This window comes from Carcharhinus amblyrhynchos, chromosome 26 (genome assembly GCF_965287045.1).
Source record: "Carcharhinus amblyrhynchos chromosome 26, sCarAmb.v2.hapA, whole genome shotgun sequence".
NCBI lineage: Eukaryota > Metazoa > Chordata > Chondrichthyes > Carcharhiniformes > Carcharhinidae > Carcharhinus > Carcharhinus amblyrhynchos.
The window spans coordinates 6324327-6339382 of NC_137349.1; the positions used below are offsets into that span (position 1 = coordinate 6324327).

A 15056-nucleotide genomic window follows, 5' to 3' on the forward strand; every position below is an offset into this window, starting at 1 on the left:
AAGTTTTTAACTAATATCCCTAGCCATTGGAACCATTCCAAGTTAAAGTTTATTTGTGTCACAAGTAGGCTTACGTTAATACTGCAATGAGGTTGTTGTGAAAATCTCCTAGTCGCCACATTCTGATGCCAGTGCATGGCCAATGAAACCTAATCTGTATGTCTTTTGGAGGCAACTGGAAAACCTGGAGGAAAAACATGAGGAGAATGTGCAGCCTCTGCCCATACAGTGACCCAAGGCTGGGAATCAAACCCAGGTCCCTGGTGCTGTAAGGCCACCCCTCAGCATCCCCTCATCTTTCTGAAGATTTGGTGATTAGAACTGTAATTGTGGCTAACAAGAGCTTTACAAAGGCACAGCATAACTTCTCTGCTTTAGTATTCTGTGCTTCTGTTTATGAAACTCAGAATCCTCTATGCTTTGTTAGCCACCGTCTCACTATCTGGCCACCGTCAACAATCTGTGTATATCCTCTAATCCCTCTGTCCCTCCTTTGAACATTCTTCAGAACAATGCAATTAAGAGCCTATTATTCATCCCCATCCCATCCGCCAAAACACTTCTCTGCATTAAATTCTTCTGATACTTGTCTGCCCATTCTGAGAGCCTATCTCTGTGCAGTTGCTGTCAGTCTGTATCATCCTCACTGTTTGCCACTCTTCAAAATTTGGTATCATCAGCAAATTTTTGAATTTTACTCTGTGCTTTATTCCAGTATATAAGTCACTTATATATAATCTACGTGGCCAGCAGCCAACAGATATTTCATAAACATGAGTATTTCTCTCTTCCCCTTTGGGATGTGGGTCTAGAAAATAACATTTCCAGCTATTCTCAAAATCAATTGGGGCCACCCTAGCACAAGTCAACCAACTACCATTGTATCGGTTTGAAATAGATGTGATGTGGAGATGCCAGCATTGGACTAGGGTGGACACGGTAAGAAGTCTCACAACACCAGGTTAAAGTCCAACAGGTTTATTTGATACCAAGTAAACCTGTTGGACTTTAACCTGGTGTTGTGAGACTTCTTATTGTGAGATGTGGCAGACATTTCCACAAACCAGCTCATCAAGTGTTAATACATACTGAATGCCTGGTTCATTAGTAGATCCATCCTTCATCAGCTGTTTTTACAACTCACTTTTTTAAAAAAAGGCACCTAAATATAACTTCAACAAATCCTTCGACAATGGAAAAAAAATTAAAAATGCAAAAATGTGACTGTTTTACAGAATTAATGACTTGTTGGAAGTGCAAAATCCATGTACTGAGATCTTGAGGTTTAGCCAAGTACAAAGATTGTGGCAGGAAAGCCAACAGCGACACTTTAAATGAGTTTGGAACAGTATGATGGTATGGGGAACATTTCTAATCCAAAAAAAGTCAAGGGAAAATTGTTACTCATTCACATCTCTTCAAGAAAGAAGTAAAAAAATCTACATTGGTATGTTATTGTCATGGCTTTGGGACCTCCCAATGTTCTTTAGAGACAATTCAGGATAGTTATTGTTCTAACAAAGCGAAGAATGGGCACAATTTGAGCACCTACAACCTGCAATGGGGTAAATACTTCTTGGCCTTTTGGCTGAGATCGAGTGTAGGTTTGGCATCCTGCACTTGGTTGAAATCATGAGGTTACACTGAGGCTTCATTTGAAGCAAGTTTTAAAAGCAGCATCTCGGCCTTTTGTCTAAGATGCAAATGAGATCAAGCCTTGGAGGAGGTGCAATGCCTGCTCCAATTAGTTTGGATCATACAGATCAAGCCCAAGACAGGAAGTGGGATGCTTGTCTTGTCAGCTTGGATTGAGAATGTCTCACTTGCTGAAACTTTGAATTTGGACTTTGGATTGAAATGGAAATAAACAAAACAAAAGGGGTAAATGAGCAGACAACCTGAATTAGTGATATAAGGTAAGAAATTAAGTTAAGAAAGAAAAGGATATATTGGCCTTGAAGGGAGTACAGAGAAGGTTCACCAGGCTGATACCGGAGATGAGGGGGTTAGCCTATGAAGACAGATTGAATAGACTGGGTCTGTACTCATTGGAGTTTAGAAGGCTGAGGGTGGATGTTATGGAGACTTACAAGATAATGAAGGGGCTAGATAGGGTAGAGGTAGAGAGATTCTTCCTGCTTAGAAAGGATAGCAGCACTAGAGGGCATAGCCTCAAAATAAGGGAGGGGGGGCAGTTTAGATCAGAGTTGAGGAGGAACTTCACTCAAAGGGTGGTTAGTCTCTGGAATTCTCTGCCCATTGAAGTGGTGGAGGCTACCTCGCTGAATATACTTAAGTCACAGGTAGATAGATTTCTGATAGACAAGGGAATTAAGGGTTATGGGGAGAGAGCGGGAAAGTGGAACTGATCCACTTCAGATCAGCCATGATCTTGCTGGATGGCGAGGCAGGCTCGAAGGGCTAGATGGCCTACTCCTGCTCCTATTCCTTATGTTCTTAAATAAATATACACGTAAATTCCAGATACTAACCAGTCTCCGTGTTGTTAAAAAAAACTCTCCCTATCCCCTTTCTGGCCCTTTTTCTTTTCTGTGCACTATATACAGTATTCTGCATAAAGTATTCCGACTAGTTTCAAAATTGGTTGTTTCCCTTCTGTGTGGAGTTAGCACTTTTTTTAATTTACTAGTGTCACAAGTAGGCTTACATTAATACTGCAATGAAGTTGCTGTGAAAATCCCCAAGTTGCCACACTCCATTGGGGTACACTGAGGGTGAATTTAGCATGGCCAATGCACCTAACCAGCACATCTTTCAGACTGTGGGAGGAAATCCATGCAGATACTGGGAGAATATGCAGACTCCACATAGTGACCCAAGCCGGCAATCGAACGCAGATCACTGGCGCTATGAAGCATGCTAACCACTGGGCCTTCCTGTCTTTGTGTGGCTGCTCCAGTTTCCTCCCCACAGTCCAAAGATGTGGAGGTTAAGTGGATTAGCCATGCTAAATTGCCCCTTAGCTTCCAAAGATTTGCAGGATAGCCCATGGTAAATTGCACTTCAGAGTTCCATAATGTGTAGGTTTGATGGATTAGCAGTGGGAAATGTGCGGGGACACAGGGATGGGGTGGGAGCGAGGGCCTGGGGAAGATACTCTGTCAGTCAATACAGACTTGATGGGCTGAGTGGCCTCCTTGACATATAGGGAATCTATGATCTATGAATCATACTCAAGGAATTTTGATGTATAAGCTAGTCTGAAACTCCCAGCATGCTGCCATCTTTTTGGGTGAGACATTAAACCAAGGCTCTGTCTTCCCTCTCCGCTGAATATTAAACATTAAAGTTTATAGTCATAAGTAGGCTTACATTAACATCCCATGGTACTATTCAAAGGAGAAAAGGGGAGTTCGCCCTGATGTCTGAACCTAACCAATATTTATCCGTCAATCAAAAGTGAGGGTTAAATCAGGTTATGTGGCCACTAGACGTGTTGGGCACCTGAATCACTGGCAGCAAGGGCAGTGTAGTTTATTCATGACCTACTTCAACACTTGTGATGTGACCATGCTCCCGGGGATCACTCCTACCATGCGATCTTCCTTGTGACCACGTTCACACATGACCACTCGGTCTACTGTCACTATCAGTGCACATTTCGTGGGAGCTTTCTTAAATATAAGTACAAGTAGGTTTACATTAACTTTGCAATGAAGTTACCGTGAAAATCCCGAGTCGCCACACTCCGGTGCCGCCTTCACACCTCTCTGATGGTCTACTTTCCTTCTGATTTGCCCTTTAAATGTTATTTTGAGCGAGCTCTGAGTCACCTGTCCTCATATTTCCTTACGTGGCTCAGTACTTGTATGTATATATTTATAATGTTCCCATGAAACCCCTTGGGATGTTTCATTACGCTAAAATTGCCCCTTAGTATACTAGGATGTGTAGGTTAGAGGGATTAGCGGGTAAAATATGTAAGGATGTGGGGGTAGGTCCTGGGTAGGATTGTGTTTGGTGCAGACTCGATGGGCCGAAGGGCCTCTTTCTGCACTGGAGGGTTCTATGATTCTAAGGGTGCTGTACAATACAATGTTGTACAGCACGTTGGGATGCCCTGAGGTCATGAGAGAAGTTTTTTAAATGATAGCTGTGATGTAAGGTCATCTTGACCTGAAAGGTTAACTTTGTTTCTCTCCACAGATGCTGCTTGACTTGCTGATAGTGTTGCCAACCTTCCAAATTTGGCCTGGAGCCTCTAGGAATTGAAGATCAGTCTCCAGACTCAGCTGTGTGTACCCATGGGGAAAAATCATCGGGACATGAAAACAGAAGATCTTTGAAAGGCAAAAATGTTTGAACATTTCTCTTTACTACATTTAAATATAAAACATGGTAAAAAGTTTTTTGCTTTCCAATTGGTGTAGGAAGGCAAGAATTGATTTGTTGGCTGACTAATGGATGGAGGTTAGGGGTAAATCATGCGATGTGGCCTCAGGAATACATTCATTCACAGTTGGCAACTCTATCTGTTGAGTATTTTCAGCATTTTCTGTTTTTATCTCCCACTTTCGACATCCGCAGGATCATGCTTTTCTGTATAAATACTAGTTTCTTTTTTCATCTCTATGTGAAGACAAAACCTGTGCACCTGTGGATGGTACGGTGGCACACTGGTTAGCACAGCTGCCTCACAGTACCAGGGACCTGGGTTTGATTCCCAGCTTGGCTCACAGTATGGAGTTTGCATGTTCTCCCGTGTCTGCGTGGGTTCCCTCCAGCGCTCCAGTTTCCTCCCACAGTCTAGAGATATGCTGGTCAGGTGTATTGGCCATGCAAAATTCTCCATCTCGCAAAGATGTGCGGGTTTGGTGAATTAGCCATACTAAATTGTCCTTTAGTGTCGGACGACAAGCTAGGGTTTATGGGATAGGGCTAGGTGGGATTGGGTCCCTGCAGAATGCTGACAGCTGGAATGAAAGGAAGATGCATTTGGTGGTGACATCATGCTGGAGACAGTGGAGAATCTTCTTCATTTTGCTGAGATTGAGGGAGAGATTTTTGTTATCGCACCAGCTCATCAGGTTGTCTGGCCGAAATTTTACCACCCTGCCCACTACAGGAATCGGAGTGGGTTGAACTCAGGTGGGATTTTACAGTTTTGGGATGACTGAGGCTTTAAAATCCCACCCTCTATCTCTTTCCTGTATTCCAAATCATTATTGTTTGAGAACTGACTCACTAGTGGTGTCATCAGCAAACTTGAAAGCTGAGTTGGAGGGGAATTTGGCCACACGGTCATAGGTGAATGAGGAATATAGTAAGGGGCTGAAAACACCACCTTGTGGGGCACCGGGGTTAAAGATGATCCTGGAGGAGGTGCTGTTGTCTCTCTTAAGTTTGTTTATTTATTAGTGTCATAAGTAAGGCTTACATTTATACTGCAATGAAATTACTGTGAAAATGTCCTAGTCGCCACACTCTGGCGCCTTTTTGGGTACAATGAAGGAGAATTTTGCATGGCCAATGCACCTGACCAGCAGATCTTTTTGACTCTGTGAGGAAACCAGAGCACCTGAAGGAAACCCACAGAGGCACAGGAGGAGTGGCACAGTGATTAGCACCACTATCTCACAGCGCCAGGATCCCGGGTTCGATTCCCGTATGGGTCATTGTCTGTGTGGAGTTTGCACATTCTCCCTGTGTCTGTCTGGGTTTCCTCCGGGGGCTCCAGTTTCCTCCCACAGTCCAAAGATGTGCCAGTTAGATGGATTGGCCATGCTAAGTTCTCCCTCAGTGTGCCTGAACAGGCACTGGAGTCTGATGATTAGGGGATTTCCACAGTAACTTCATTGCAGTATCAACGTAAGTCTATTTGTGACTAATAAATAAGATTTAAACTATTTAAACTCTGCGCGGTCAGTCACCAAGGCTGGGAATCAAACCCGGGTCCCTGACGCTGTGAGGCATCAGTGTTAACTACTGTGCTGCTCCTAAGAATATAGTGAAGGGCTAAGGACAGTGTGTTGTGGATCATCAGTGTTGGGGTTGATCATGGAGGTGTTGTTGCCTATCCTTCCTGATTGCATATATTCCCCTCAGTGTACATGAGCAGGTGCCGGTGTGTGGTGACTAGGGGATTTTCACAGGAACTTCACTGCAGTATGAACACTGCACTCCACGACATTGCACTCCGTGGCCTGGGCCTCGACACCTTCCTCTGTGACTGGATCCTGAACTTCTGAACTCAGACCACAATCAGTGGCTCAAGATAGGCAACAACATCTCCTCCACAATCATCTTCACCGCTGGTGCACCCCAAGGCCGTGTTCTCTGCCCCCTGCTATACTCCATATACACCAATGACTGTGTGGCCCTATTCCCTCCAATTCAATTTTCAAGTTTGCGAACGACACCACCGTAGTGGGTTGGATTTCAAACAATGACCAGAGTACAGGAATGAGATAGAGAATCTGATGAACCGGTGCGGCAACAATAATCTCTCCCTCACTGTCAACAAAACAAAGGAGATTGTCATCGACTGCAGGAAGCATAAAGAAGAACATGCTCCTGTCTAACTAAGCATGCTTAAGGACCCTGCTCACACTGGACATTCTCTCTTCCACCTTCTTCCTTCGGGAAAAAGATACAAAAGTGAGGTCATGTACCAACCGACTTAAGAAGTTTCTTCCCTGCTACTGTCAAACTTCTGAATGGACTTACCTAGCATTAAGTTGATCTTGGTCTACACCCTAGCTATAACTGTAACATTACATTCTGCATTCTCTCATTTCCTTCTTCTATGAACGGTATGTTTGGCCTGTATAGCACGCAAGAAACAATACTTTTCAATGTATGTTAATACATGTGACAATAATAAATGAAATAATGTAAAGCCTACTTGTGACAAATAAATAAACTTGAATTCTTATTGTCACAATAAAGTTAAATTCAATCTTCTGTGTTATAAGGAGAATCCAAGTTTCTCCCATCTCCCCAAGTCCCTCGTCCCCAGAAGCAAAGCCTGTCCACTTCAATGAGTTGGAGGTGCAGAGACAGAGATGGGTCAATGGGAACTACAACTCCCAGCGTGCCTGGCGAGCCCCGCGCCTGCGCACTGCCGCTTCCGGTCTGCGCGAGCGCCGGGCTTGTGGGCGGCTGATTCTTGCGCTGGCAAAAATGAATGCGTGAGGGCCGCGTCAGAAACTGCAGGTAAAAAAAAACAGATTGCAATCCTCTCCCTTCCATTTCACACTTTCTCATCTTTTGCACGCTCTTTAATGCACCCAAACCGATCCACCGACGGAAAACCAAACTGCAAACCTCTCCATTTAGGTTGATTTTTATTTTTGGCGGTGGGGGGTTAACTTCCAAAATGTCTGGCCTTTGTGGCTGCTTCCTTCATGTCAATTTTTCTCTCTCTCTCGCTTCTCTCCTCCGAGCGTAATGTTATTACCAAGAGAGGGGGATCAAAAAAATCTGAAGAATTTCCATTAAAATGAAAGCGATTGTCGGCAACGCTGAGAGGAACGTTGGGGAAACATTGTTGCACTTTTCGGTAGCAATTTTGGTTTGTGTTGGGATGAAGTGAATGGAGGAAAAAGAAACATTGTGTCGAAATGTGAATAGTATCCAGTTGGTTTCCCTTCCCCCAGATACAGTGTTGCTATTTGGTGCCAGCGTGTATTTGCGGACTGGTGCAGTGCTCTCTCTCTCTGTCTTTCACGTGATATTTATGCGTCTCTTCCTCTAATTTTGTGTTTTTAATCGAGAAATATTATAAATATATCCCCCCTGTCCTTTCCTCTTGGAGGGGGGGGAGCGTTATTGTTTGAGGAAATGCGTCGTGAAATGGAAGTCAGGCTAAACCCACGTCTCTCTCTCTCTTCCCCTCCTTCCTGACTCATCTTCACAAAAGCCACAATTGCCTGCTGCTGGAATGCTGTTTGTGTTCCTTTTCTTTTCCTCCTCCCCTACCCCACACCCACTCCCCTATCCTATACCCACTCCCATACCCCACACCCCTACTACCCTGTACCCCCCCAATCCCGTACCCCTCCATCCCGTAACCCCCCCGTACCTCCCCCCGACACCCCACACCGTACACCCCGTAACTCCCCCCTGACACCCCCACCCCGTACCTCCCCCCGACACCCCACACCGTACACCCCGTAACTCCCCCCGACACCCCCACACCGTACCCCCCCCACACCGTACACCCCGTAACTCCCCCCACACCGTACACCCCGTAACCCCCCCACCCCCCCGTAATCCCACCCCCCCCGTAACCCCACCCCCCACCCCCCCGTAACCCCACCCCCCACCCCCCCGTAACCCCCCCCACCCCCACCCCACCCCGTAACACCCCCCCGCCCCCGTACCCCTCGCCCCCTGTACCCCCCCACGCCCCCGCCCCCTGTACCCCGCCCACGCCCCCTACCCTTTCCATGTGCCGCAGCCCGCCACCCCCTCGTTCGCCCCCCCCCCCCCATTGCCTGACCGCCCCGATCGCCCGTGCCCCCAACCCCCACGCATCTACCCCCAGCGCCCCCACACGGCTAGGCCCCCACCTCCCCTCCGTTTCCCCCAGCACCCCCCTCCCCCTCCGCACCCCTGCCGCACGTCCCCCAAACCCCCTCCCCCCCACCCAACACACCCCACAGGCCCACGCTTCTCTCTCCCATCCCGCCACCCATACTCCACCAACTGAGCCTTTTGTTTTTGATTTATATTGGGATAAAATGAGAAGTATTGTTTCTTTTGCTCTGTACAGACAAAGCATATTGTTCATAGAGAAATAAGGAGAGGGTGCAGAATGTGGTATTACAGTTATAGTATAGAATTTTAGAAGTACAGGATTAAAGGGCACAGCTTGTAAAATATGCAATGATACGTGCAACCAGTAAGGATAGGCAAGAACACCTCAAGGCCTGAGCCCCTTACTCCATTCTGGCGCCATTTGGCATCTCAGATCATTGTTGTGAAAGGGAAGATGGGATGGGGGAAGAGGTGCTGGGATAGAGTGGACAAGGTGGTGTGGTGGGGGTGGGAGACAACGCAATGTGTCCTTGTCACGAGGGTTGAGCCTCTTAATGGATGGAATAAGTGCTGCTTTCTTGCGTATGGGGTTGGGGTTGCGGATGCATCATGACAATTTGGGGGTTGCAGCTGCACAAGTCGCTTTTGTAACAAAAGGCAGAGACTTGTGCAACACATTTAAAATATGCACAAGTTGTTGGTGTTTCTTTTTGCAGCAGAGGCAGAGGTTTGATGCATAAAGATGTTGATATGTCTCATTCTGCTCCCTTTGAATTCAGAAGGGGAAGCAAGAGATACATTCATTGTGGTTTTTATCCGGCTGTATTTTTTTTACACGGGCGTTGCTGGGGATGGAAAAAGTAATCTCTGGTGGAATCCGTGGTTCACTTCACCATGGTGATGGTGACGCTGAGTGGACGCATTTCAAATGAATTATTAGCACCAGTTTCTGTCTGCACGGCATTTGATCATTTACCTACCTCCTCCCCAGCCCCCCATTGTCATTACTTTCTCTGTCAAACATAACAGGATTGAAGAATATTATAAAGGCATAAAGTTAAATGGTTGCACACCTTTTCCCAAAGGAAATGGGAGTTGATTTTTTTTTTCATAGTTCATTGTTTGTCTTTGCAGTACTGAAAATTAATCTTACATTTGAGTTGCTGCTAGGTCTCTCTGTCAAACATAATAGGATTGGGGAATAATATTTATATTTAATTAAATATAACTAGGAATGGCACAATGGTTAGCACTGCTGCTTAACAGCGCCAGAGTCCTGGGTTCGATTCCAGCCTTGAGTGACTGGTTATGCAGAGTCTGCACGTTCTTCCCATGTCTGCGTGGGTTTCCTCCGGGTGCTCCGGTTTCCTTCTGCAGTCCAAAGATGTGCAGGTTTGGTGGATTGGCCATGCTAAATTGGTCCTAGTGTCAGGAGGATTAGTGGGGTAAATATGAACCCATCTTGCAAATCAGCCTCCCATCCGTTGACTCTGTCTGCACTTCCCGCTGTCTCGGCAAAGCAGCCAGCATAATTAAGGATCCCACGCACCCTGGACATTCTCTCTTCCACCTTCTTCCGTCGGGAAAAAGATACAAAAGTGTGAGGTCACGTACCAACCAACTCAAGAACAGCTTCCTCCCTGCTGCCATCAGATTTTTGAATGGAACTACCTTGCATTAAGTTGATTTTTCTCTGCACCCTAGCTATGACTATAACATTACATTCTGCACTCTCTTGTTTTCTTCTCTATGAACAGTATGTTTTGTCTGTAAAGCGCGCAAGAAACAGCACTTTTCACTGTATGTTAATACATGTGACAATAAATCAAATCAAATCAAAATGTGAGGTTACGGGGATAGGGTCTGCCTGGGTGGGATTGTTGTCAGTACAGGCTCGATGGGCTAAATGGCCTACTTCTGCATTGTAGGGATTCTATGATAAAGCAGTGGGGAATTGTTTCTTTTTTTCATCATTCATTGTTTGTCTTTGCAATATTGGAAATTAATCCTACATTTGAGTTATTGCTAGGTTTCTCTGTCAAACATAATAGGATTGGCGAATTGTATGAAAGAGATACATCTAAACTGTTGCACCTTTTCCCAAAAGGAAATGGGAGTTGATTTTTTTTCATAGTTAATTGTCTGTCTTTGATGCAGTATTGGAAATTAATCCAATGTTACTGTGAGAGACATAACTATATTACTGATAATTTTGGCATCAGTTTTGCACCACAGGATGAATTATTCAGCATCTTCATTTGAGTGGTGCAGATAACAGTGTGGATGGGAAACTTAAAGTTTGAGTTATTACATCATTCAAAGTGACCAGCTTTGAATCCTGTGGATGCACAGAGTAGACATGGAATCTAAAGCCCTGTGTAACAATAACCACAAAACCAAATCATTCCTTTTTCCAAGAAGTATCCGCAAAAAGACAAAAGGTGTTTCGGAGTAGCAACCATTTAGCCCCTCAAACCTGATCTGTCGTTTCACTGAGATTGTGGCTAATCTGTGATCAAACTCCACATGACCTTCCTTTGTCCCAGATCCCTCCAATACCTTTTGGCAAACAAGAAGCTACAGGTCTCAATTTTGAAATTAAGAATTGATCCAATATCACGAAAGAGTTCCAAACTTCAGTCGGCCTTTGTGTTAGGAGCGAAACCAGAAGCACTTCTAACAGGCCTGGCTCTCATTTTTAAGTCTCTGACTCCCAGCCGCCCTATTGGCAAAAGTAGTTTCTCTCTTATCGACCCTGTCTGTTCCCCTTCATGCCTTGAAAACTTCAAACAAGCAGCTGCTTCTCTTAACCCTAACCTTTTGAATTCCTGGCAATTTTGGGATTAAAAGCATTCGCACCAGTATGTGGTTTGAGTGAAATGGGCATTCTTCTGTACCTTTTAGAAGTTGAGAACAAGTTTTTTTTATTGGCGTTCAATACAAGTATTCCTGTGGGGTTTTTAAACTACTTCTTTTATTTGGGGAGGCGCAGTGGTTAACACTACAGCTCAAAGTGCCAGGGATCTGGGTTCAAATCCAGCTTCGGGTGACTGTGTGGAGTTTGCATGTCCCCCTCTTGACTGTGTGAATTTCACAGAATCTGTACAGTGCAGGAAGAGACCATTCGGCCCATTGAGTCTGCACCAATAACAATCCTAGCCAGGCCCAATTCCCATAACCCCATATATTTATCCCATTAATCCCTCTGACCTGTGCATCCTGGGACACTAAGGGGCAAATTAGCATGGCCACTCCACCTAACCGGAGCACCCAGAGGAAACCCCGATGCTTGGAGGTAGCAATGTTAACCACTATGCCACCCTGGTGCTCCGGTTTCCTCCCACATTCCAAAGATATGCCGGTTAGGTTGACTGTCGTGCTAAATTGCCCCTTAGTGTCAGGGGTACTAGCAGGGTAAATATGCGGGTTACGGGGATAGGGTTGGGGAAAGGGATTGTTGTCAGTGCAGGCTCAATGGGCTGAATGGCCGCCTCCTGTACTGTAGGAATTCTATGAACAAAATAGTTCTCTTTGTATTCTGCCCTCAACCAACATAATTTACACAGGTTCTCTGGTCAATTATCTCTTTGTTCTCAGCAGCATCTCTGTACAAATTGGCTTCCTGAAATGGCAATTTTTTGACTGCACTTCCAAAAAAATGGGCACTTTTGAGCACTTTGGACATCTTGAGCTTGTGTTAGGTGCCTTATTTATGCAAACCCATTCTTTTCCCCCCTCTTTCTGGGATGTTCATCAAACTGATTCGATCTCATCTTCTCATTTTCTTGCATTTCTCAGGCTGCTAACTGTGACTGGGATTTAGTTTCACGGGACCCAGCAACTCTGATACTGTGCAATGGAGTCATGCCCCACGAGGCTGGACCAGCGAGCATCAGTAATGGGAGGCAGCAAGCATTATCCTGGTCTCTGTTGATATGTGCATGTACCTTTTTGTACCAAGCAAGATGGGAATGCTTTCCTATTCTCCCTGCCCTCTGTTCCACAGATCAGAAACCCTGAAGTATCTTCTGAAGCCTGACTAGACCCCAACAATTTTTCTGTTTTGGTATTAGTGTGAAGATAAAATGTTTCACTCCAGATGTGATTTTATTGACACATTGGGGAGCTTTTATCAAAATGAATTTTATTTTAGCAATACAGTTAACTATAAAGCATGAATCATTAAACTTTTACCAATTGAAATACTTAACATGGCAGAAGATTCTTAACTGCTAACCCATCTCTATTAGTTCCAATTCTAGCAATATTCCTTTATAGTCTTAAAAACCCGTCTTCAAAAATCGGTCGTCAACATGCTGGCTTGCGTGCTTTGGCTTGATGACAGTTGTTGAGCCTTTTGAACACCTCTGCAGAGAGAGAGACCTCTCGTCTGACAGCGCAACACAGTAGCCTCCCAAGGCGGCGAGTGACAAAACAAAAACTTTTGCTTCTTTCAGGACCAGGCAGAAAACTGACTGTTTTAAAATCAGAGAACCGTGTGTTTTCCCTGTAAGCTTGGCTCTGCCCACTCACAGGACTGTCTCTGTCAATCAACCAAGTCAAAACCTTAATCTGAAACCCCAGAGGAAAACCAAATGAACAAAAATGCGTGAACTCAGAGTAAGACAAACCTTCCATTTGCTAAAACCAATTATTCCCCTGCAATTCTCAGCATAGAGCTGCCCGGTTTGCAGACAAATTGGCACCATGAAAACCAGACCCAAATTTTTAACGTACCCCTCACAAGAAACATATGAATGCATTTTTTTAAAGGCACAGTATCATCACACAGAAATATCTCACAACACCAGGTTAAAGTCCAACAGGTTTATTTGGTAGCACAACCTTTCAGAGCACAGCTCCTTCATCAGGTGAAGGGACAATGCTCTGAAAGCTCATGCTACCAAATAAACCTGTTGGTCTTTAATCTGGTGTTGTGAGACTACTTACTGTGTCTAGTCAAATGCCGGCATCTCCACGTCATAAATATCACATTGAAGACCTTGGTCTTTGCCTACAGCTGTCAGATTGAGCACCATATAGCACAGGAGGGGGGCATTTGGCCCATCTTGTTCGTGCTGATCCAATGACACCCAACTGCCCTTTCTAATCCCATCTACCTTCACACAGCCCATTGCCTTGCTGCTTACAGCACTTAAGGTGCAGGTCTGGATATTTGTTAAATGAGTTCAGGATTGCTGTCTCTGCCATAAACTCTGGCAGCGAATTCCAGACATCCACCACCCAGTTGGCTGTCAGTTTGCTGAACACACAGTTGAACAAAGAATATTAACATATACTTACATAGTGCCTTCTTTGTAATAAACATCCCAAGGTGCTTCACAGGAGTGTTTCAGACATAATTAGACAGAGGGTGACATGAGATATTAGGTCAGGTGACCCAGGGAGGTAGGTTTACGGGAGCAAATCTATATCTGCATGGGGATTCCTCCCACAGTCCAAAGATGTGCACGTTAGATGGATTGACCATGCTAAATTGCTCCTTAATGTCCCAAGATGTGTTGGTTAGGAAGATTAGTGGAGTAAATACATGGGATTACTGGGTTAGGCCTGGGTAAACTACTCTATTGGCGGGTCAATGAGGACCCAATGGGCCGAATGGCCTCAATGTAAGGATTCTATGACAGCCTCCTGCTTCACAAATGGAAGTTGACAAAGCTCTTTCATAAAAAAATTCTGAAAACTGCAGTTGAACAGTGGGCAAGGCACTAATCAAAAAAGAACAACAGAGTTAATGTGATGTTCAGGCTGACATTTATTCCATAATTAAAACAAATGAACTGGTCATCTATCTTATTCTCCAATTGGGTATCATGCTTGCCTATGTTGTGGCATGACTATTATTTTAAAGAAGTTCTTTTTGGATGCCCTAAGGTTGTGAACAGTAGACTCAGTTCATTGATGAAGTGGGGAGGCAAAGTTCCAGGTTGGCATGGTAGCACAGTAGTTAGCACTGCTGCTTCACAGTGCCAGGGGCCTGAGTTCAATTCCCGGCTTGGGTCAACGTCTGTGCAGAGTCTGCACGTTCTCCCAGTGCTTGTGTGTGTTCCCTCCGAGTGCTCTGGTTTCCTCTCTGTCTGAAAGATGTGCTGATTAGGTGCATTGGCAATGCTGAATTCTCCTTCAGTGTACCCGAACGGGTGCTGGAATGTGGCCAATAGGGGATGTTCGCACTTCATTGCAGTGCTAACGTAAGGCTTCTCGTGACACGAATAAAAAGAACGAAAATAAAACAGTGTGGCCAAGCATCAAGTGGCTTTTAATAGGCAGACATGCCACCCATACGGGACCCCAGGTGACCATACAGTTTGCCATACTTCTCCTAGATTAGTGAAATTGGCGGCACGGTTCAGACAGAATTGTTGCCAATGATTGTTGAGCCGTAAGCCCAGTTGAAAATGACAGGAACCAATAGAAATGGAGTCGCAGTTGAGTTCAGTGTGTTTTCAGGATTTTTGAAAAGTTCCATATTGTGTGAATGTGGCGCCCAGTGAATGGGATAATATTTACTGGGGAATGGGCCACTTGTTTTT

General features: G+C 45.0%; 1 protein-coding gene across 1 annotated transcript in view; it reads left to right on the plus strand.

Annotated features, from left to right (window-relative positions):
* Positions 1-7106: 7106 nt before the first annotated feature.
* LOC145358736 (spindlin-1-like) overlaps positions 7107-15056 on the plus strand; it is a 93202-nt gene continuing 85252 nt past the window's right edge. The window contains exon 1 of the mRNA XM_080212990.1: positions 7107-7176. Coding sequence (XP_080069116.1) covers positions 7148-7176 — 29 coding nt within the window. The 5' untranslated portion in view covers positions 7107-7147. The remainder of the gene's footprint in view (positions 7177-15056) is intronic.